This window comes from Sinocyclocheilus rhinocerous, unplaced genomic scaffold, assembly GCF_001515625.1.
Source record: "Sinocyclocheilus rhinocerous isolate Xijiao unplaced genomic scaffold, SAMN03320098_v1.1 scaffold2293, whole genome shotgun sequence".
Classification (NCBI taxonomy): domain Eukaryota; kingdom Metazoa; phylum Chordata; class Actinopteri; order Cypriniformes; family Cyprinidae; genus Sinocyclocheilus; species Sinocyclocheilus rhinocerous.
In genome coordinates, this window is record NW_015665002.1 from 1 (window position 1) to 23,542 (window position 23,542).

At 36.6% G+C, this 23,542-nt stretch overlaps 2 protein-coding genes across 2 annotated transcripts; one reads left to right on the forward strand and one right to left on the reverse strand.

Annotated features, from left to right (window-relative positions):
- Nucleotides 1-7,845: 7,845 nt before the first annotated feature.
- LOC107730797 (kelch-like protein 18) lies at nucleotides 7,846-16,491 on the forward strand. Its single transcript, XM_016541737.1, has 11 exons — nucleotides 7,846-8,023; nucleotides 10,062-10,192; nucleotides 10,299-10,439; nucleotides 11,269-11,467; nucleotides 11,637-11,797; nucleotides 12,076-12,435; nucleotides 12,606-12,710; nucleotides 13,620-13,731; nucleotides 13,860-15,999; nucleotides 16,080-16,145; nucleotides 16,227-16,491. Exons 1-9 carry the CDS (start codon nucleotides 7,889-7,891, stop codon nucleotides 14,244-14,246), a joined length of 1,731 nt encoding a protein of 576 aa, XP_016397223.1. The 5' UTR covers nucleotides 7,846-7,888; the 3' UTR covers nucleotides 14,247-15,999; nucleotides 16,080-16,145; nucleotides 16,227-16,491.
- Nucleotides 16,492-16,978: 487 nt separating this feature from the next.
- On the reverse strand, nucleotides 16,979-20,790 carry LOC107730799 (phakinin-like). The gene is made up of 8 exons (XM_016541738.1): nucleotides 20,225-20,790; nucleotides 19,623-19,705; nucleotides 19,362-19,518; nucleotides 19,112-19,273; nucleotides 18,098-18,226; nucleotides 17,780-18,015; nucleotides 17,321-17,400; nucleotides 16,979-17,162 (listed from the first exon to the last, which is right to left on the reverse strand). Exons 1-8 carry the CDS (start codon nucleotides 20,651-20,653, stop codon nucleotides 17,119-17,121), a joined length of 1,320 nt encoding a protein of 439 aa, XP_016397224.1. The 5' UTR covers nucleotides 20,654-20,790; the 3' UTR covers nucleotides 16,979-17,118.
- Between the last annotated feature and the right edge of the window lie 2,752 nt (nucleotides 20,791-23,542).

The window sequence follows — 23,542 nt, forward strand, 5'->3', positions numbered from 1 at the left end:
GATCAATAGGGCCCTGCGCCTTTCTGGCTTGGGCCCTAAAAATAACTGTGCTGCTATCTGCAGCCAAATCACAGCCATGCTGATACTCAGTAGAACAACACAATTGTGTGCATTGCATATTTATCTCCCATCATGAATTAAATCTTCTGATGAAACTGCACAAATGGGTTTATTAAGTCTTCTGAGAAACAGCAAAACGTTGGAAAACAGTTGCATAACAAAAGTGTTTAAGAGCTATGCCAAGCTGGCTATCACAGAAATCTCTCCAATAACGACTCTATTCTGCTGCCTCAATTACAGCTAAACTCGAAAATGTGCTAATTTATTTCTGCTGCTTCACATGTCACAACAGAATACCGATAAAAAGAAAGTTAGAATAAAAGCTAATTGAAACCAACAATGGTTTTGATTTGCACTCGTTTGTATGCGTCATTCCTACGTGAAAAATAACACACTACTGCCTGAAAACATCATCGCCCAGCCATCTGTCCGCTGAGTCATTTTCACTTCGAGTTTCTCATTCACACACACGTGCTCGGTGCTAATTAAGTGTAGGGGATGAACCGTGGTAAACATCTGCTCAAAAACTCTGTTGACGTGGTTTCCAAAGGGAAACTGCTTTTTAAAAGAAATCAAATAAAATACTGAAATTAAATGAAGGAATTTGATGATAAACGTGTTTATTAAAAGCAAAATATCCAACTTCTGAGTGTAGACTTTCTGTCCAGGCAGTGTACAGTTTGTGATGTTGAGATCTCTGAAATTCTAAAGGATACACATGTCTTCATAAACATCTGAGATGCATAAGGACCTATTCACATCAAGGATGATAACTATAATAATAACAATTAAGTTAAAGTTTTCAAAATCATTGTACATTTAAAAGAACAGCAGAGTCTACTCCAACTGCAATGATTATGGCACAGAAAACAATAACGTTGGAATCACTTTCAAAGCGATTTTTTCGATCTGAAGAATCGGTGTGGACGGGCCTTTAAACTTCCATTTCTCGACTTTCAATGATGTTGGTCAAATAAATGCGATATCAAAGATCTCAATCGTCCTTTTTTAACTATGGAGTGTGCTACAATTGATTAAAATATAAAAAAAAAAAACATTTGGTGGGTTCTCATTTTTTTTTTTTTATGAAAGCCCACTTTGCTAAAAAAAAAAAATTGGCTGGCAATCCTAATGTCACAAGGTTAAAACTGTCGAAACAAATATTAATGCAAGAGTTTTGCAACTACCCAAAAAACTCCCAACATTACAGCGTCTTACACTTAAGAGTGCACACTGAAACAACCTGCAGAACAGAAGCTGTGAGGCATGATCCACGTCTCTCCATTTAAATGTCAGAGTCATTGAGGAAAGAAAACACCACCACACCACTGCAAACAAAACTTTCTCTCTTGTTGTACAAGCATGTCTGTCCTCCTCGTAGCCAACACTTTGCGCTTTGGCACCATTAACAACACTGACGCAATAAGAGAGCAGGCCACACACTAATAACATTCTTGCTCTTACAGGCTATTCACAATGAGGAAATAATTACTAGTTGTGCTCCAGCCACTTTGTCTCAATGTTTTTATCCAATTTTGCATCTTTATTGCTTCTCACAATCAAGTGTCATGGAAAAAGAACACATAAATCACCCCCTCTTGAGACTCACCCTTGACCTCTGAGAAATTTAAGATGGCTTGTAACATAAAATGGAAAACTTTCACAAATATCCACATAAAACGAGTGCATTAGGTTCCATGCTTTTACGCACACAGTAAATATTAACAGGTATTTCAAATTAAATTAATTTGGCTTAACTTAAAGGATTAGTTCACTTACAGAACAAAAAATTCCTGATGATTTACTTACCCCCATGTCATCCAAGATGTTCATGTCTTTCTGTCTTCAGTCGCTAAGAAATTAAGGTTTTTGAGCTAAACATTCCAGGATTTTTCTCCATATAATGGACTTCAATGGGAACCAACGGGCTGAAGGTCCAAATTGCAGCTTCAAAGGGCTCTACATGATCCCAGCTGAGGAATAATGGTCTTATCTAGCCAAACCATCAGTCATTTTCTAAATAAAAAAAACTAAACATTTATATAATTTTTAACCACAAATGCTCTCTAGCTCTGCTTGTGCATGCGCGTCTTCACTCATTACGTAATCCCACTGAAAAGGTCAAGTGCGGTTAGCTCTTCGTCTGTGTACTCCGGTTCAGAAAGGTAGGGTAGGGCGAAAAACTCCATCTCATTTTCTCCTCTAACTTCAAAATTGTCCGACATCGTTGTTTTACCTTTTTGTAAAAGGCGTTTGACTTTCTTTGCACGTTCGCTTTGTAAACGCTGGGTCGGTGCTTCAGCCTACGTCACGGTGACCTTTCCAACGTGATTACATAATGCATGAGGTCGAGCTAGTGCACGACGAGCATTTGTGGTTAAAAAGTATATAAATGTTGTTGTTGTTTTTTTTAAATGACTGATCGTTTTGCTAGATAAGACCCTTATTCCTCAGCTGGGATCATGTAGAGCCTTAACGTAGTAGAATGAAGCAGGGTGAGGCTGAAAGCCCTCGAAGCGAAACGAGGCCGCTGAACGAGCGCGACACATGGCTCGAAAGCAGCGGAGCTTTTATTATGCCACAGTCGACCGCTGTTATTAAGTTCTGTTATTATGCTACTCTGTGCGGTCGTCACCGGTCTATTAAAACGCACAACATATTAAAGCGTCTTTGAATTTTCCTTACTTTCTACAAAACAAAACCGGAAATCGAGGGGTTATGATGTCATTGGCAGGCGACACAATGACACTATGGACACGGTCCGTGTCACTAGTTAAAATTGCTTATTTCTCTGGATTTAAACATTCTTCGAAACATTTGGGATAATGTAAGTACACAAGTCAGCAAAATATATAACACTGTTCTAGTGTTTTTTGGATATTTAAATAACAAAAATCTTACATATTGTGCCTTTAAGTGCAATGTTTTTATTATTAGTTTTAATACTGTTAAATAGCTAGTACACCAAACGTCATAAATAAAAACAATCAAAATTTTCTAATAAAAATTTGTTGAAATATTAGGTATACATTTATGCTGTTTACATTTTTATATAATTTTGAGTCAGTTTAAACAGCTTTAAAAACGCTTTAATGAGATCAACTAGCTAACTTCCATAATTATGTTCACTTTTGGGTGAACTTGACAGAAATACTTCCTTAGAGAAAGACATGCAATAACTAGTTCACTTTACTTGAGACAAAGTATGCTTACTAGAATTCAATAGGTTTGCATGCTTCTGAAAAGTAAAAATCAACCAGTTAAGATTTTACATTGTAGGTGGGAGGGGTTGTCTAAAGCGTAATTTAATAAGCATTAATTTACAAAAAAAAAAAAAAAATGCCAGTGTCCTGTGAGACAGATAGACTGAACGTGTGCCAATACTGATAAGCTTTAGTCTACTGTATCTGAGACTTATCTCATAGAAAGCCGAGCTCTTAACGCTTCAACACGAGCCAACAGGAGTGGGCTGACACCAACACGCCCATTTTATCTCATAAAACAAAAGAAAAAAGAACAAGAAAAAATTAAGAATATGAAACACAAACCAATAAAAAAAAATAGCAACTCTGTATGCGCTGTATCCGCGGCGTGCGTTGATGATGGGGGAGGGGCTGTACGTGAACTCGAATGTTTACATTAAATCTCATACGAAAACTACGTGTAACACTTATGAAATGTTGTTAAATGTCCTTCAAACACAAATATTTGTTATTAAAGCATATGTGCATCGATTTACGTTGCTTTTTCAGACATTCTTCAGTGTTTAACTGCTGCAAATCACTGTAAACTCTCCATGTGGACAGAAACCAACAGGACTGGTTTAACGCGAAGACACCCACAAACACACCATACTGTGTTTGCATTAGCAGAGCCCTTTAAATACTTAAATAACAGTTAAATACACAATTAAATCCCATCCAGTCATCGTCTTTACAAGAAAATGACAGCTATGCTTCATATGTCCATTAGCCTCGAGACGTACCTGTTCCCGTCGCTTCTGCCAGCGGCCGCAGGGGCTTTCCTCCAGGATTTCACTCTCATCTTCACTCTCCTCCTCTTTCCCCCCGGACCCCGATATGCTCTCTGGGACGGACATAGTCATTTTACCCTTGCGTGCTGCTTTCACTGCTCCTTTAAGACCAGCTGAGCACGCAGGACCTCCTGAAGCTTGCTGCAATGTTGTTGCTGCAAACGTGTTTCATTGACGAATATCGAAGAGTGACGAATATCGCTGGTCACGATTCCAAGTTACAGCTCAGTCGCCAATCGCTTATAAATAATGCAACACACGACACGATTTGCGAAAAGCGTTTTAAAAGCGAGATAAAATATTCAGTGCTATGTTGAATTTAACCCCATCTTTAAGGAATCTTAGAAAAGAGGATAAGGCTCCAGATAGCAGACGGTCTCGTACGTGACAGACGTGGGTCTCTGGACGTTCAGTCGCAGCCCGCCCTACACATACTCAGTGTATTAAAGAGCCCGACCTACAGGCATCATTTCATCTTAGTCCAACTTTCCCGACTGGCTGGAGCTTTCTGAATTTCCTCTTTTTAATATGCTACCGTAAAGCTTAGACAATTTGCACAGTGATCCTTTTGTTGTCCTGTGTCATAAAACAATTCAGTGCATGTCAGATTACTCAACCCCAGTCGTAATTTACACAATGCAAAGGGTGATTGGTCTATAAACAATATGGCCTACACATGAAATAACACTTCAAATTACAAAACACGTTTGCAATGTTGCCTTAACATACCATTTAACACAGTATTGTGTTGAGTTCCTAGTAAATAAACACATAAATAAACAGTGAGTGTATGTAATTTAGGCTTCCTCAAGTCAAGGCTTGCATGAGTGTTGCAACTAGTATTTAAATGGAGTGACAGGGTTTAGGCAGGTGGGAAAACCTTCCACATCCTCTTAATACCCTTTCTCACATACAGTGGCTCCAAAATGTATTTGGGCACTTAAAACACACTTTAAAAAAAACATTTACATTTACTTCTATTTTTAAGCAATATAGAACAAGTACACTTGACAAATATACATTTCTGTTTCTATTTTAAATGATAAATATAGATATTATATTTAAAAAAAGGACACTTTTGACATTTTCTGGTTCTCAAAAGATAGACATGTCCATACTTATTCCAATGAACTACACCTGAGCTGGTTACTCTGCTAAGAAACTTGAGGGAAACTTCATATGCCCTAAAAAATGACCCTGAGACTTGTTGGTTAAAAGTAAAATTACAGAAATTCTTTGAAATGGGAAGTTAATTCTGAAAAAGGGTCTTGCATCATTTGATTCTAGAATACAATGACATTTACACGTTTTTAAGAGTGTCTTGGGTGTCCAAAAGTGTCCAAATACTTGTTCAGGGCTACTCGCTATATATGCTTGTGGAGTATCTCACCCTTACTGACCCTTTATACCTTTCACTCTCTTTCTTCCATGATAAGTTGCGTAAGTTGCTACTCGGTGTAGTATGAATAAAGTTGTTGCTAATAATGTGCCAATCATCAGCAGTTGTACATGAACATCGCTTTAATTTTTTGTTTTTAATTTAAATATGAAAATACTCACTTTATTTTTTTTACCACATTATGTCTTCATACACTAATCAGTTCCTGAAAGTTGATTTCACCAAGTACCCCAACACTTACATCTGTTCCTCGTTTTGCTTTCTAAAAAGTTTTACAGTCAGTTTAATTCATGTCCACACTTATTCCAATGAACTACACCTGAGCTGGTTACTCTGCTAAGAAACTTGAGGTAAACTTCATATGCCCTAAAAAATGACCCTGAGACTTGTTGGTTAAAAGTAAAATTACAGAAATTCTTTGAAATGGGAAGTTAATTCTGAAAAAGGGTCTTGCATCATTTGATTCTAGAATACAATGACATTTACACGTTTTTAAGAGTGTCTTGGGTGTCCAAAAGTGTCCAAATACTTGTTCAGGGCTACTCGCTATATATGCTTGTGGAGTATCTCACCCTTACTGACCCTTTATACCTTTCACTCTCTTTCTTCCATGATAAGTTGCGTAAGTTGCTACTCGGTGTAGTATGAATAAAGTTGTTGCTAATAATGTGCCAATCATCAGCAGTTGTACATGAACATCGCTTTAATTTTTTGTTTTTAATTTAAATATGAAAATACTCACTTTATTTTTTTTACCACATTATGTCTTCATACACTAATCAGTTCCTGAAAGTTGATTTCACCAAGTACCCCAACACTTACATCTGTTCCTCGTTTTGCTTTCTAAAAAGTTTTACAGTCAGTTTAATTCTTTGAAATCATCTTCATTTTTGTTTCTTAGAAAAGCATTTCTGCTAAATTCTCCCTGAGGTAACAGCTCTTCTGCCTGAAAAACGTATTTTCTTGCCAGTTCAAGCCTGCCAGAATGACTGATCCCTGTTTATTTTTGTAAATAGAATTCATAGGAACTTTCAGTCATGTTACTGGATATTTTGTGCCACCTGCTGGCAAAGTCCTGTAGTTACAAATTAATATTTAATAAACACTATTTAATAAATAGCCTATTTATTAAATAGTGTTTTTAAAATATAGGCTATTTGACACTTCCCTATCGATCATGGGTACTTGTGTTGGATGTGTTTACAGTGTACGAGCTGTAGTTTTTGCCAGCTGAACAAGAAGAAGCCCTTTACAACAAGAGTAAAGATTATTTTATTGCAACTCATTAACTTAAAATGTCTAAAATGTAACTTTTTAAACAATCATCTAGCCACACTAGTCACATACAGCTCTGGAGATGTGATGGAACAAACTAGGATATCTGTCGAGTCTGAGAAGAGTTTATCATTGACAACCAGCTTGATAGTTTCACAACCAGCTTTCTGTGCCACAAACTTCTGGATTGCTTTGTGAGGCCACATGTCTTAGTGACTTAGTCCTGGAGTCCATCAGAGAAGATTTTGGTGTTTTTTTTCTCCAAAGGTTAGCAAAAGCAGTGGAAATATACACTGCTTTTTGCTTGTTCCTGGCCTGAGAACGAGCATTCATATGATTATTTTAACATTATATTTATTTATTTATTTAACTCTATATGAAGTAATCAAGTTGTGAGGACCCGCAGTTTTATCAAGTAGTACGTGATAAATTTCATGTCATAATTTTATTAAAAGTAAATATTAAGGAAACCACGTTAAATGGCACATTCATGGTAACATTCTATTAATTTTAAAATGGAAGTGTTGCTATTTTAATGTAATGGCAGGTAAAGTTGTTTGGCATGTCTGATGTTTAAGGAATCAGTGCTGGCAAAGAAAATAAATTTATATTAGATAGAAAAGAAAAATAAAGTACAAATCCAGATAAAGAACATATCATTTGAATTGCTATGAAATTAATAAAAATGACAAAAATGTGGTCCAATGAGCTAAAATTGTATAGCCTAATTATACGGATTTACGCAATAATCAGGTACTCGCGTGACTGACAGTCCAAACATTTTATACCTCATCTGTCCTTTGGTTTATACTAGCAAAAAAATATCCTAAAAAGACTGAACTATCTTATTATAGTATATTGTTGTCACGTAGGTTTCTGTGAGGGACTATGTTGTCAAAGACTATAGATCTGGTCTAGTCTGGACTCAACCTAAGCCATAATGTACATGTGAATCATACAAATAAGACCAGTAGCCTACATTCACATAAAGCTGATTTGAGCCGTATATGACCCCTGCATGATAGGGAACTGGCACCGCCGGTGGAGGGCACTCACACAGTAATACAGCTCAAGCTACGGCGCCTCGGTTTGGACAAAAAAGTGTCGTTTCCAGTCCATCAATGACGATGGGAGACACAATTTTTGAAGAATTAGAAGATTTGATGCATTTTTCTGTCGCCGATTTGCCCGCTCGTGGATATGCAGTGATGGAGGAGATCCGACGACAAGGGAAACTGTGTGATGTTACCCTAAAAGTACTGTGCTTTTCTTTGTTAGGGTTAATTTGCTAGTGAAATGCTAACCAAGTAGCACTGGGCTGTCAGCATGGGAGAGGCTAGTGAAGTACAGGCACTGTTAGCAGAAGGAAGAACTGTAATGTTCAAGTTTGTTAGGTCGTTTGTTAATGTGTCTCATTGCAGATAGCTCTTAAAATTGATATCTGTATATTTTGTATCAGTTGTAAAGCGAGTTATTATTCTATTGTTATTTAGTTAGCATGTACAGCTAGCATCCTCATCAGCTGCACATGAGCTGTATATTATAAAGTAGACTAACGTTACTAAAGCACGGAGGAGAAACAATACATTCTGCTATTGTTTCTATTATTATTTTAACTTGTAGAGGAATTTTTAAACGAATTGGGTTCTGAATTCGCCTTCCATGGTCTGTTAAGAAGTTGTCACTTCCTTATGTTTAATGTTTAACTATATTGTCAAGCTGATTTGAATAAAAACACCTGTGACAGCCAATATATCTTGAGCTGTTTGACTTATTTTAAACAATAGTTTGGCTCTGGCATTGAATATTTTAACATAATTAATTAGATTGATGAATTAGAATGAACCAGAGTGGCTTTTTTTTTTTTTTAATATCGCCTGCTGTTTGTTATCAGTTGTATACAAAAGAATGTTTGTAAATTGTTTGACAGTCAGACTCAGACACTGAAAGAAAGCACACTTAATATTCCTACAACCTGTATACTGAGTGACGGTAAACCTTTTACATAAGTGGCTCTCAATGTTTTTGACTCCAAGGTCCCCAGACAAATTTTGAAGGCTGTGTGTACCCATTTATAGAATTCTGGTACTTATGCTCTAATGACAAATTAGCTTTTTTTCCCCCCCAACCCCTTTATTTACAGAAACTAGGAGGTGGTGAAATAATTTAAATAATTAAATAGTTAAATAATTGGGAATAAGACAAATTAATTACGTTCTGTAATTCCAAAAGTTTCAAGAACCAAATGTTCTGGAGTTCTTTGTGACCATTGAATTTACATGTCTTTTCCAGTTTTTCTCGATAATGGGATAAGACTTTTTTTTTTTTTTTTTACTCCCAATTAGCAATTTCTATGCAATTAAATATTTTACATCTTGACATAACTATAAAAAAAATTACATTTCCATTACTTTTTCTAGGTCTACAAATCACACTTTTAAAATTCCCTCATACAGGTTTTCCAAGACTGTGGGAATCATTTAAGAGAGTTGTTAAGGGAATACGCTTAAATAAGAAATATGATGTCAGTTCACAGCTACATTTTTAGATGTTTTTGCTCATTTTTCAGAAAAGACTTCTATACCAAAATAAAAATAGAGGTGGTTTGCTGACGCCTCCTTGATTTTGAATGACGTGTGTATATATATATATTATGATGTTGCTTTATAAAGAAGCATTAGTAGAAGCATCAGGTAATGAAAGATGTGCTCAGTCTCTGATCTGCTGCTGTGCTTTAACTGTTGCATCATCAGCCCTTAATGTGGGTCACAGAGAGCAGTAATCCTCTTTATCTCCTTCACTTGACCTACTGTATGCATGTTTTTGCTGACTAACAGCTATAGAATCAGAATGAGCTTTTTTGCCAGGTATGTTTTCACATACGAGGAATTTGTTTTCATGACAGAAGCTTCCGCAGTGCAACAGAATGACATGTTGTACCAATGATTGTAGGATATATACTACAGGAGGAGGGTTGTAGGATATATACTACAGATTTCAGTATATTATACAACAGATTTCAGTATATTAGGTTTTTCTCAATGGCTCACTGCTCCATGTTTTCACATATGCTGCTTCATTCATTAAAATTTAACTTGTCTGTTAATTTTTGCCCATAAGAATGGTCATAATTTGTTTTCATTTGGGTGGAGGGTTAGTAATGTTTCAGATTGATTTTTTTATTTTTTTTTTGGCACTCAGTTGAACATTGAACCAGTATATTGAACCATTTTTCTGTATTGTGTATATATGAGATGATTTCTGATCAAGATTTGTGTATCTGTGTTTATGCAGGTAGGAGAGCACAAATTCAGTGCTCACAGAATAGTCCTTGCTGCTTCTATTCCGTACTTCCATGCCATGTTCACCAATGACATGGTGGAATGCAAACAGGATGAGATCGTCATGCAGGGCATGGACCCCAGGTGAAGATACAAACCTCAAAGGGACAACTTAGATCTGTAGACATGCTCTTTTGTGTTGTTTGTAAATGTACGTTAGAGTTTTCATCTCTGTTTTGCCTCTAAACAGTGCACTTGAAGCCCTAATAAACTTTGCCTACAACGGACACATAGCCATAGACCAACAAAACGTCCAGGCCCTCCTGATAGGGGCCAGTTTCCTGCAGCTTCAAAATGTCAAAGATGCCTGCTGCTCTTTTTTACAACAGAGGTAAAGTGTAAACAAATAACAATTTCTTCATAAGGCCAATGGATCAGTTTTTTCAAGATTTTTTTCAAAACACATTAATACTTTTATTCTGCAAGGATGCATTAAATTGATCAAAAGTGACAGTAAAGACTAATCTTTCTGTTTCAAAAAAGTTAAATTCAATAATTAAAATTAATTGAATTCAAATAATTAAAAAACGTTTAATTCACCAAAGAATATCACTGTTTGCACAAAAACATTAAGCAGCACAACATTTTAAACATTTATAATAATAAGTTAATAATATGTTTCTTGAGCACCAAATCTGCATATTATATCTGAAGGATTATGTGACACTGAAGACTGCAGTAATAACTGCTGAAAATTCAGCTTTGCCTTAAAAGAAATAAATTCCATTTTAAAATATATTCAGATAGAAATCAGTTCTTTTGTAATATTTCACAATATTACTGTTTTTATTGTATTGTTAATCAATTAATTACAATCTTGGTAAACATAAGAAACCTATAAGAGGTTTTTAAATCTTAAAGACCCCAAACTTTTGAATATAACATGTATGTATATATATATATATAATTAAATAATAATGATAACATCACAATCACAGTCAGGTGAGCGTTTCCCAAAAGCATTGTTAACTAACCTTGGTCGCAAGTTCCATTGAACTCCATTGGTAAAGATGGAGCTTGCGACCATAGTTGCTTTTGGGAAGCACACCCCAGGCTAATAGGTAATAACTGTTACAGGCCTCTCTCAGGTTATGGTATTAAAGTGATTCATTTCGCATACACCGATGATTCATTGTTCCAGACTTGCTCTTAATTTACAGGTTGCATCCAAAGAATTGCCTTGGAGTACGGCAGTTTGCAGAGACTATGATGTGCACCATGCTTTATGATGCAGCCAACAGCTTCGTTCACCAGCACTTTGTGGAGGTATCCATGTCTGAGGAGTTCTTGGCCCTTCGGCCAGAGGAGGTGCTTGAACTTGTGGGCTGCGATGAGCTCAATGTCCAAGCAGAGGAGCAGGTCAGAGTCTCTGGAGAGATTGGATGAAGGCATTGTAATGACACATTGTAAAGAAAGGATGTTGCTGAATGAATGGATGTAGATCACACATTTTCATTGTGTCATAGTTTTGGGTGTTCTCTTTTGAGACACTATAAGGAGAAAAACAGATCTTGTTTGTTGTTTGTAGGTGTTTGAGGCCGTACTTGCTTGGGTACGGCATTCACATGAAGATCGGGAGTCACGGTTACCAGAGTTAATGTCTAAAACCCGACTGCCTCTATGTCGACCTCAGTTCCTTGCTGACCGAGTCCAACAAGATGAGCTCGTACGCTGCTGCCACAAATGCAGGCAAGTATCTCAGATAAGTTTCTTTCTGAGAGAACTTATGCCCCATAATTGAACCTTTTGGCAAAACACTTTTTTGAATCCAAAATATGGCACTATGTGATTTTTGCATAGAAAATGTATTTTTCAACACAAACTCTTTCCATTTCCAGATGTAATATGATAATAATAATACAAAGTTTGAGAAATGATTGTGACTATGGAACAGTTTCTTAGTAATACTTTTGAAAAGATGTGGGATTAATTATTTTTGGGAATGCATTTGACTTTTACTCCAACAGGGACCTTGTCGATGAGGCCAAAGATTACCATCTGATGCCAGAGCGACGGCCACACCTCCCAGCCTACAAAACCCGACAGAGATGTTGCACCTCCATCGCAGGCTTAATCTATGCAGTTGGGGGCCTCAATAGTGCTGGTGACTCATTAAACGTTGTGGAAGTATTTGATCCCATTGGAAACTGTTGGGAGCGATGCCAACCTATGAGCACAGCTCGCAGTAGAGTGGGTGTTGCTGTCATGAACGAGCTGCTTTATGCCATTGGTGGTTACGATGGTCAATCACGGCTTAGAACCGTTGAAGTTTACAACCCAGAAACTGACACGTGGACCAAAGTTGCTAGTATGAATACTCAACGCAGGTAGGAAATCCTGAAATTGTCCTATTTAATATGTGAGGGAAATATATTACATTTGAAAAGCTATTTAATTGTTCATTGAGAAAGAACTGAAAAAGTTTTAAGGTTTTGCAAAGAGTTTTAGGTACATATATCTGATGCTTTTGATATTTCTTCTCTTCGTTCTGCATTAGTGCAATGGGAACAGTTGTAGTTGATGGACATATATATGTGTGTGGTGGATATGATGGCAAGTCCTCTCTAAATTCAGTTGAGTGCTATTCTCCAGAGACCGACAGGTAAGTCATACATTCTTCAAGAAAAATTCAGGGTTCATGTAGGGTTGCCACCTTTCATTCATTTGTAAATCAAGTAATTAGGAATGGAAATGATTTTGTTTAAAAAAAATTAAGAAGAAATTAAAATACATATATAATAACAATGTGGACCAAAAAAACTATCAAAAATGTTATGATAATATGGAATAATACTGTTAAAATACTTAATGTAATAGTATGTGTGTCCATCAGGCTGTTTTATATTGCAAAAGAGACCAATAATAATAATAAAAAAACTTAGAATTTACATTAACATTATAGAAATTAGTCATCAGTTGAATTTAAATTTGTTACTTGTAATGAGGATTGTAATAATATTATGTGGATAAACTTTCTAACCTGCAGAGGGCGCCAACAACTTGGTGATTGTTGTTACACTGTACTGCATGACACTATAATTAAATGCTTATTTAATCTTGGCCAAACTATATGCAATTCAAAAGGTTGTATGCAATCATGCAATCTTCAATATTTGAGCAGATAGAAAATGTAAACACAGCCTAATAGTCTTGCTACTGTCTATTAAATAATAATGTTGTTAATATTATTTATTCCTTTGCTTATGTTTTTCTGTTCCTAATTTTATAACTTTTATAACAGTGTTTGCATATTTATTTTAATCATTTATTAATTAATATATTTATTATATATTTATAATTAATATATTAATATTTCATGTTTTAAGTAAAAATGTCTTCGATAGCAAAGTGGTTTTGGTATCGAAAATCCTTTCACTGGTATTGGACCTGTGACAACACTATTTTGCTCTGTTTATTAAACTATCCATTTAGGTGTTCATTTATTTTCTGTCTCAACAATCATTGTAGCTTTCTTTGGAATCAGAATGTGTTTATGTTTGTTTGTTACCAGATGGACGATAGTTACAGAAATGAGCGCAAGCCGCAGTGCTGCTGGCGTTACTGTATTTGAAGGCAGAATATATGTTTCGGGTGGTCATGATGGACTACAGATCTTTAACACAGTAAGTAAACACCATCATCCAAATTACAGGATACAATTTGCACTTTTTTTTTTTGGTTCACTTTTTGTGAAGTTGTGAATATTCCTTAAATATATAAATATATTGTTGTTTCATGTTTCTGCCACTAGGTGGAGTACTACAACCATCATACAGCGTTGTGGCACCCTGTCGCTCCCATGAAAAACAAGCGCTGTCGGCACGGCGCTGCAGCCTTTGGCAGCAATCTGTATGTGGCAGGAGGTTACGACGGCTCTGCGTTTCTCAGTGGAGCAGAGGTGTATAGCTCGGTAGCAGATCAGTGGAGCCACCTAGTGGCCATGAACACTCGACGCAGCCGCATTTCTCTGGTGGCCAATTGTGGTCAACTCTATGCAGTGGGAGGTTATGATGGACAATCCAATCTCAGCTCTATGGAAATGTATGACCCAGAAACTAACCGTTGGACGTTTATGGCACCAATGGTTTGCCATGAAGGCGGGGTCGGGGTGGGCTGTATACCATTACAACCCGCTTAACGCCACAGTCTCCCTCAGCCCATAAGGACATTTTAATTATTTAAAACAAAATATAACAAAAAGGCTTTTGTACTGAGTGGTCTAACAAAATGCATTCATGACCCTTGGTTCACATGTTTGTATCAGAGGTACTATTATTCAGGCTTTTTATTGAGAAAAGCCTAAAGCAGATATGCCAGTACACCTTTAATGGTGATGTAATCCTGTTTAGTTTTTTTTGACAACCAAATGTAGAATTCACACATACATTCGAAGACATTTACAGGAAATGGGCCGCATTTCTGCTAAAAAGCACACTTTTGCACTGTTATCAGATAGTGTGTATTGTGGGCCCATTAAAGCATCAGTTGTTGGGGAATATCATCATATATACATATAAATTTGTAATTTTATTCCTCTAAACTGGAAGCCAATTCAGATTTCGAGACAGGTGAAAGTTAACCACTGTTAACCCATGCCATAATTGGGAGAGTATAATCAAGAAGGTATGATTAACAAGGATAAACTTGTTTTTAATAATATTTTATCAAGAATTTTTCTTACTTAGAAGTACTAATCGTATTTTATTTGGGATATTGATGGAAATTTAATGTGAGCAACTGACCTCTTATTTGTATGTGCAAAACATCTGCTAGATGTGCCATGACTTTACACTTTACATGGGACTATTTTTTGTTTTCACCACTTTATTGGCTTGAATGCTCTTAAATTTGAAAGAAAACATATTTTTTGGTCGATCTTTTTGATATGGGGATGACAGATCACCAGCTCTGTATCTTGGATGGATGGGTTGTGGTGTACCCATCCAATCCCATGTCTTGCTTTTACTTTTTAATTTGACCTTCGTATATTTGAGAACCAGCACACATACCAGGGAAAGTGTAATTGACGTAGGACTCTTGTCAGACATGTGCTTTCAGGATTATTTACTATAGTGGCTTCACATCCTCTTATTGAACTGTGAGCGTTGGAGATTTAAATGAAACACTCCCATGTTTTGTGCAAAAATGATCCAAATTATGTTTCATGACTGTATAGACGTATACATTTTGCAACTTGATAGTTTTAATTTCACATAACACATCTGAAATTAGGATTACTGACTGTGAATTTTTAATACGGTTTATATTTTCCTTCTCATAATACCACTGCATTTCTCTGCTGATTTTATTTTATGATTTATTTTGTATTAACTTCCAATTGTGATGCAGTATTTCTACTTTTAATTTATTATTAGCTGTAATTTTTCCTCTTTTTATAGCATTGCACATGGTAGTTTGTCACATAAATGAGAATCAAGTTTACAGAAATCTAATATATATGGATCACATCTCTGTATGTGTTTGAATATATTCCTCGGCTACCTCTGTTTGAGATGGGAGAGCTCAACATGGACAAATATCGAGTCTGCCGCCCTGTTAACTTTTAAAACATTTCCATTTAACCTGAAGGAACGGCATTAACTGAGATCTTTTGTGTGGGACTAAAATATTCGTTTTCACATAATTCCTAAATGTCTTAAATAAACATTGATTTTATGGACACAATGCCGCCCTGTGCCATAATTTTCTCTGTGACGCACAACAGCTTTGGGTCCCACCCTTTGAGTGGTGTTTTAATTCAACAGGTGTTTGCTTGTTCAGTTCGTATGAGACTGAAGATGACTGAGAACATGAAAAGAGCCCTGATGGTGTTACTCCTCATCTCTGTGCTGAACTTCTCAGCTGCTTTTCCTATGGAGCCACTTCAGAAGGTATAAAAAACCAAAATGTATAATTAAAGCTGTTTCTGGTATTGAAAAGACTAACTATAACTGATGTAATCATCTTACAGACACCTCTACTGATCCAACCATCAGATCCACGGCCGTCAGAAAGTGTAACACTAAGAAACTCACAGGTGAGAAGCATGTTTATGATGTTACATAATCAAACCTATTTGTTGGTATGTGGAATATTACAGCTGTGCTGACGTTTGTAGGATGTGAGGGTCAGCAGTCTTGGATTCCGTATGAAAAGGGCCAATTCTGCTAACACAAAGAAACCGGCCCGTTACTGTGCTGGATGCTTCTCTGTCATTGGAGACCCAACGAGACCAGAGAAATTAAATCTGCTGTATTTTCTGAATGAATAACCCTAAATATGAATATCTTTCAGTTTCTGTTAGAATCCGTTTATGCAACTATATTTTAGTATACTATTCTAGACTGTCATGTCTTAAGATTTTGCATGACTTTGCACTTTTTTTCAAATTAAATATTCAATAAAATCTCAGTAAAATTAGTGTAAATTCAGTACTGTTTTTCTTTAAAAACATCACCTTTTTGTACTAGAAATGTCAGTCGCCTATTGACTTTTGTTATAGCTTTGTGCTTTTTTCTCATGCATGCAGTAAACGCGATATTTGAGGATTTCCTAAACAAAGAAATGATAGTTCAGAACGATAACATGGATTTGAAGTAACGTCTAAGTGGCTGTTTCATAGACGTGTCATTATAACCACAAAGTGTTATTATCGTGTTAAGGAGCTTCAGTTTTGACCATAGTCAATTATTCATATCTCCCACACTATGATTTATGGCTTTGCTACCCGTGGGAGTAAAATAGGATATAGGCACATAGATCAGAATATTGAATCATAGAGGCTAGTATCAGAGAAACAACTGGAGAGTCTTTGTATATAAAATCTTCAGCTAAATGCTCAATAAAAATGAACTGAGGTCAATATTTTTATGAGTGCATCTTCAGTTTATGCATTATATTTGTATTTATTTCTAACCTGCACAGAAGTCATGTAGTCTATAGATGGTGTAAATTACAAGTGAGGAGAAACAAATGAAAATCAACATTTTTGCAAAGTTTAATAAAATATATCATTTCTGCTTGCTTTCTTCTGGAGCACCAGGAGCATTAGAACCTGATAGAAGACATCAAAAGACATTTTTAATCAAAAAAATTCCTTTATCGTCTCTTAATATTTTCTACAAAACATTGTCATCATTGATGTTAAGCTTAATATTCACAACGATACAATCGGATAATTTGAGAACTACATTCTGTAGATGGAAACAGTACCTTCAGTCTGTGGACTGCTTTGTGGTCCAGAAGGTGTGGGATCAGTTCTTCCCTCAGGTACTGAAGAACCACCGGGGAACCTGCAGTACAGAACAACATTGTGGTTACCTGAGAGATCGGTCTGGGATCACAGAAACTGAAACTAGGGAGGTTTTTTTTTAAAGAATTTAATTCAGGGGTCTCCAGATTCGGTCCTGGAGGGCTGGTGTCCTGCAGAGTTTAGCTCCAATCCTAATCAAACACACCTGAACCAGCTAATCAAGCTCTTACTAGGTATACTAGAAACTTCCAGGCAGGTGTGTTGAGGCAAGTTGGAGCTGAACTCTGCAGGACACCGGCCCTCCAGGACCGAGTTTGGAGACCCCTGATTTAATACTTTTGAGGAACGAGGAAGAAAACTGAGTCAGGACATTAGTTGTCTTATCCTCTTGTAATAAGCAGATTGAAAATGAGCCTTACGTTGAGGAGGAGAATCTGCTCTCCTCTCCATCCAGGATTCCATGATATGTTCCGATCTCCATCTCCAGCTTCATCTTGTTGTTGAATAAGGTTTCATAATCACGGCGCTGCTGCTCGATGTCCCCGCGGACGTCGTTGAGCTCAGACTCCAGCTTTCCGATAACAGAGCCCAGATTTCGGAGCTCAATGCCATGCCAGTGCTTGGCGTCGTTGATGGCGTTCTCCAGGCCTCGTTTCTGCAGGGATCATGCATAGTTCAGTCTAGTGAATTGAATACTGTTGTGCTTTATGATCTTTGCTTTGAGAAGGTTGTCCTACCAGAGCTCTAATAGACTCGGTTTCGGCCTGCAGACTCTGAATCTTGCACCCAGCAACATTGCACTCTGTCTTCAGACTCTCAAGCTCCTCTTCCTCTCGATTCAGCTTACTGGTCACATTGTCAGTTTGCTGCACATTCACAAATAGGGGATTGTCATATTATTATATCTTTTCAGTCAGTTGGTCATTATTACAAAATAAACCCCAATATTTGTGTTTGGGACACTGGCGTGATCCTGATGGAAATGTTTATTTGAGCTGAAAAGGTCGGTAATACTATTCAGTAGTTTTATGTGTTAACATAAAATAACCATGAACAGTACTTTTACAGCATTTATTAATTTTGATTAATGCTAATTTCTACATATACTAATGTATTTTTTCCAGTAATAAATTATATTTAAAAAAATTATTCATATAAATCATATAATTACACTATCGTTCAAAACGTTTGGGGCATGTAATATTTTTTTAATGAAGTCTCTTATGCTCACTAAGGGCGCATTTTTTTGATCAAACATACAATAAAAAAATAAAAAAAATTACTGTGAAATATTATTATTCAAGGTAACAGTTTTCTATTTTCATATATTTTAAAATGTCATTTATTCCTGTGATGGCAAAAGCTGGATTTTCAGCAGTCATTACTCCATCTTTAGTGCCACATGATCCAACAGAAATCATTCTAATATGTGGATTTGGTGCTCAAGAAAAAGATTAATAAATCCTTAAAAAATAAAATAATAAATGATGTAAAAATGTATTCATTCACTGTTAGTTCCTGATACCTAATGATTTAAATGACCATAAAATGTTTTCAAATTATTTTATGTGAGACGAAAGAAACTACAGATTGAAAACAGTTAATTATACAGCTTAGTGGTCATTGTGCAAAAATATTTGGTGCAGGATGACACGATTAACTGATTCAGAATCAAGTATCGCAGAGCACTGTGTGATAAAATAGTCTATTTCCTAACAAATAACTCTAAGGGTTCATGTTCTGTGGTTTACCTTGCACTCAAGGTAGGCATCAGTCTCAGCACGGTTCTTCTCAATGACCTTCTCCCAGTGAGAGCGGATAAAAGCTAGAATCTGGTCCAGGCTGGTCTCAGTGGGAGCATCCGACTCATCAACCTCACGGTCGGACATCTGCTTATAGAGCGCTCTAACATCCTGAAGAAGAGCAAAAGAAGATGCTAATTTACCACTGAAACATCTCTCTCATTAAGAGGGTTCAATTGTGGAGCTGGTCTTATCTCACCTCCATGTGATTTTGCTCCAGATTCATCAGCTCGTTCTTCATACTGTCAATTTTATTCTCCAGGTCCATCCTGGTAAGGTTTGCATCATCAATGACTTTGTACAGAGAGTTTATCTCCTCTTCCACTGCTTTACGGAATGGCTGCTCATTCTCATACCTACACATGCACACATAGAAACACACTATAGACTAATCTGCTGATGCAGATAAAAGCTAGTGATAAGATTAAAGATTCTGTTGCTGTTTTAATCACACTCACACCTGTCTTTAAAGTCCTCTGCATTGGCTTGAACATTCTCAGTCTGGAGCATAAGTCGAGTGTTGTCCAGGATGGCCTCACTGACCTGATAGAAAGCAGAAATACCTTATTTGTACACCTGTGAATCTTTTTACTTCGAAATTAGGAGGTTCATTCTTAAAACAAGATACATTCATTAGAAGCAAAAAATTATAATAGTAAATACTATAACAGTACATTCAGTATTATTGGAAACATTACATTTAAATATAAAGTTTGGAGAGTTTATTAGATTTGAGCTAAATTGATTAAAAGCTAAATTGAACATATATTTTATACTACATTTTGTTAAATTTATGTTTCCAAAAAAATGGCCAATGGGTTAAGAAAAGAGAGCTTAATTTAGGGTATTTTTCTTAAAAAAATAACTTATGTTTTATCTTTATCTTAGACCTTTATCTTAAATAAGTAAAAAATATATCTTTTAATTTTGAGGAAAAAAGTTTAAAGGATGTTAAAAATATTTCCATTAGAAAAAAAAGACAAAAACACTTTAATGAATTATTTTTGCTTTGTTACCTCTATGCTTGATGTATTAATCCAACCCTGTCAAACATCCTCCTACCTGCATATACACATCCTCCCAGTCTTGTTTCAGGCCAGTCCATGTCCTGGCGCTGGCGGCTTTACGATCCAAGCAGTGTCTGATCTGTTCCTCCAACTGTTGGTTGAGTTGCTCCAGAGCATGAACTTTATCGCGGTACTCCAGCAGGCACGTGTTGAGACTGTCAAAGCCAAACTGATGGCCTCGTTCTCCGGGATGGGTCACCACAGGAACACTGGTGCTTCTAAGGCAATGCAGAAACACGCTGTGGATGCCCAGAGCTCTGCGAGACACACGTGCACCTAGGCTGCTGGTACCTCCGGTGGGAGCCATGCCTACAAACACTCCCCGAGGCACAGAGGTCCCTGCTGCACTCATGCGACCCACACCGCCGGGCCGCTCGGAAGCAGCCTGGCCCAGGAAGGAGGATTGGCGTCGTAGCAAAGGCATTCCTGTCCTGATGCTTTTTAAGTGACAGGCCACTATCAGTCCATAGACATGACCACAATGCAAGTGCAAATATCTACTGACCTCCCCTCAGCTAAACAGCAACAGCTAAGAATGCATGCCTCTTTATGGTGGCCTGGCCTTCTGGAAAGCAGGCTCTTTGTTTTTAGTACTATTGTGACAGAAACCTGGTGATGTTGGTCACTGCTCTTTGTTCATCACCGTTAGGCAGTTTTCGGCTGCCTCAGCACAGTGGTCTTCTCAGGAAAGCTCTATAGACCAATCCAGGTCCCCCTCTCAGTATGTATGACTATGTTTGACAATGACAGTGGGGACACTAAACTATCATCACAATGACCCAAGAGAGCACTTTTGTGTGTGTTTGCATATGTGTGTTGCACATATGAATCCAGAATGTCATGTCACCTCTTATAATCAAAGTAGTGGTAAACATGAACAAATACAGAATGAAAGAGTTAATTGTTTCATAAGATGATTTATTTTGCATTTGATAAGTAATCTTCACCCCATCTTCCTGTTTGCTGGTGGCAAATGAATTGATCTGATCTCAAATCAGAGAAGTCAGAACTTTTTTTCCCATGAGAAAGTGATAAGGTTTTATTTATCTGTATCTTTTAATCACACGTACAAAAAAGTGCATTCATATAGTCAATGAGGCTATAAACAGTGTGTGGTTGACTGTTTGTTGACCCACAGCAGCCTACCGAGAACGTAACCATAGCAACATTAGGCTGCTCAAGCACTTTCTGTTCGTTAAACTTCTTTAAAATTTTAACCCCTCAGTCATTTTTCTTTTTATAATTCGTTCACTTGAAAAGTTAAAAAACTGTTGTAGCTGTGGCATGGTGGGTAGAGCATGGGTAGATGTGTGTGTGGAGATGGTCCTCGCTGCAGAACACAAATCCTCCCACCTGATATATACCTAAACCTACCTGTCTCCACCCAGAGAGACGTTCCAAGAATTCTGATTAGATTGAATTTGTATTATCGTACTATTTGTAGGCCTTCTATTTCTGACATAAATTTACATGAAGAGAGTAGTAGAGTATGCTAATTTCCACAAGAAATAGTAAACCATCCGGGTACCTCTGGGATACTTACTTCAACATACTATGATTTGGGACACACTAATTCAAATTTCATATAGACCAATTTCAGTGTTTGCAAACAGTGATGACGTTTTTGTGGGCGGAGCCTATCTGGTGGCAGAAAATGACAGTTTTAACGTAGCAGTCTATTCAAGCCATGGAATAAAATAATAAAAATGTAATTTTGAGTTTATATTTCAAAAATTTTACTTTTTTCTTGCAATTCCGAGATTATATCTCACAATTCTGGTAAGAAAAATCAACTCGTCATTCTTTCTTTTTAGTTTATAATCCCACACTTCTGCCAGTACCTTTCAGATAAAACTCCAAAGTTCTCCAGAAGAATAGGAGTCCACTATCTCCGTATGATTGGAATGTCACACTGGAAGACACAAACATAGAGAAATCTTTAAATATCAACTGTTACAACATCATAAAGGTCAATTACTTTAACTGATAACTACTTACAGATGTAAAATCAAAGGGTGCTCCCAAGACAAGATGTACTGGAAAACAACAAAAAATAAGAATATTCTCCCTGTAAATGGCACAAAAAAAACTTCCTTGTTCCATATTTAACAACTAAATAATCACACCAATAACTGGTTGCAAAAATGTATAGTATAGTCTAAAATAAATAAGTACACAGGTGAACTATTATGCAATAATAAATTGTGAGTACAACTCATGATATTCATACCTCCACAGACAACTGCCTTGTTGAAGTGGATTTGAGACAAATTGGTCTATAGGACGGATAGTATGCAAATTGGTACGCAGTAGGTGTCTTAATGAGTGAGTCATTGAATCATTCATTCAACTGATTCATTTGTTCAGAAATTATGATTCACTTAGTTAGCAATGACATCACTGCAGTTGCCTTGTTTGGTATTATGCTCATTGGGGGAGCAAAAACAAATTAACTGGCTATATTGTAACTAAAGCAAGTTTCTCAATATTAACTTATTAAACTGTTGTATTACAGTATCACACTTGCAATCCCATAAACACTGTAAGCCACTCTAGGACACTTTAATCTGCACAATGCTTGTTATAGTTCAATAATATCGATTTGCGTCAGATTATGAAGATGTGATGTTGATAACTGGGAAATCTTTATCCTTGGCCTAATAACCTTGACAGATCAGATCTTAACACATGACCAGAGAATGGCCCAGTGAGAATCTGACTTATTCATGACTGACTGTCACTGATTACTGAAAAGGCCTGAGGTTTTGTTCAAACCAGATGCAATGTTACACAAGAGAGTATGTTCCATAAGCTATTTAGGTATATATTTTAGGGGCTTTCAGGATCTACTGTATTTTAAAATGTTTAGCATGTAACCCAGAATCAACTTTGGTTTCGCATTTGTTTCTCATAGCAGAGAGTTCTTAAAATATCTTGCTCTAAGGGGCCTTTTGAACTATTAAGGTACAGTTTGATGTACTTTTTGTCTTCCAGCCAAGTTCGTCAACAGAATTTTGCTGGTTATTTCTGCATTATAAACAAATCTACTGTTATATTGTAAACCAAGGTGGATTAACCTAACCTATGAGTTTGTCTCTTGTAATAAACCCCAAGTATTAAAATATTCAGTAATGGAATAAAACCTCTTCCTCCTCTAAATAACCCTGGGAGAAGTGCAATGTACACTTCACACTGTTATGACATTCAAAGAAATTAAAAAGCGTCACATTTTCCACTGAACCAGATACAATTCCTCATCTGACAGGAAAACAAAAGAGTGTGATTTCCCCTACTCTTTCCCTGTCATTTATTG

Excerpts from the sequence above, each read along its gene's own strand:
- LOC107730797 (XM_016541737.1), top strand. The coding sequence starts at position 7,889 with ATGACGATGGGAGACACAATTTTTGAAGAATTAGAAGATTTGATGCAT. Across the intron at positions 10,440-11,268 it reads TGCTCTTTTTTACAACAGAG|GTTGCATCCAAAGAATTGCC; the intron begins GTAAAGTGTAAA and ends CTTAATTTACAG. Across the intron at positions 12,711-13,619 it reads TATTCTCCAGAGACCGACAG|ATGGACGATAGTTACAGAAA; the intron begins GTAAGTCATACA and ends GTTTGTTACCAG.
- LOC107730799 (XM_016541738.1), bottom strand. The coding sequence starts at position 20,653 with ATGCCTTTGCTACGACGCCAATCCTCCTTCCTGGGCCAGGCTGCTTCC. Across the intron at positions 18,016-18,097 it reads CCGAGTCTATTAGAGCTCTG|AAACGAGGCCTGGAGAACGC; the intron begins GTAGGACAACCT and ends TGATCCCTGCAG. Across the intron at positions 17,163-17,320 it reads AAGCAGTCCACAGACTGAAG|GTTCTAATGCTCCTGGTGCT; the intron begins GTACTGTTTCCA and ends GTCTTCTATCAG.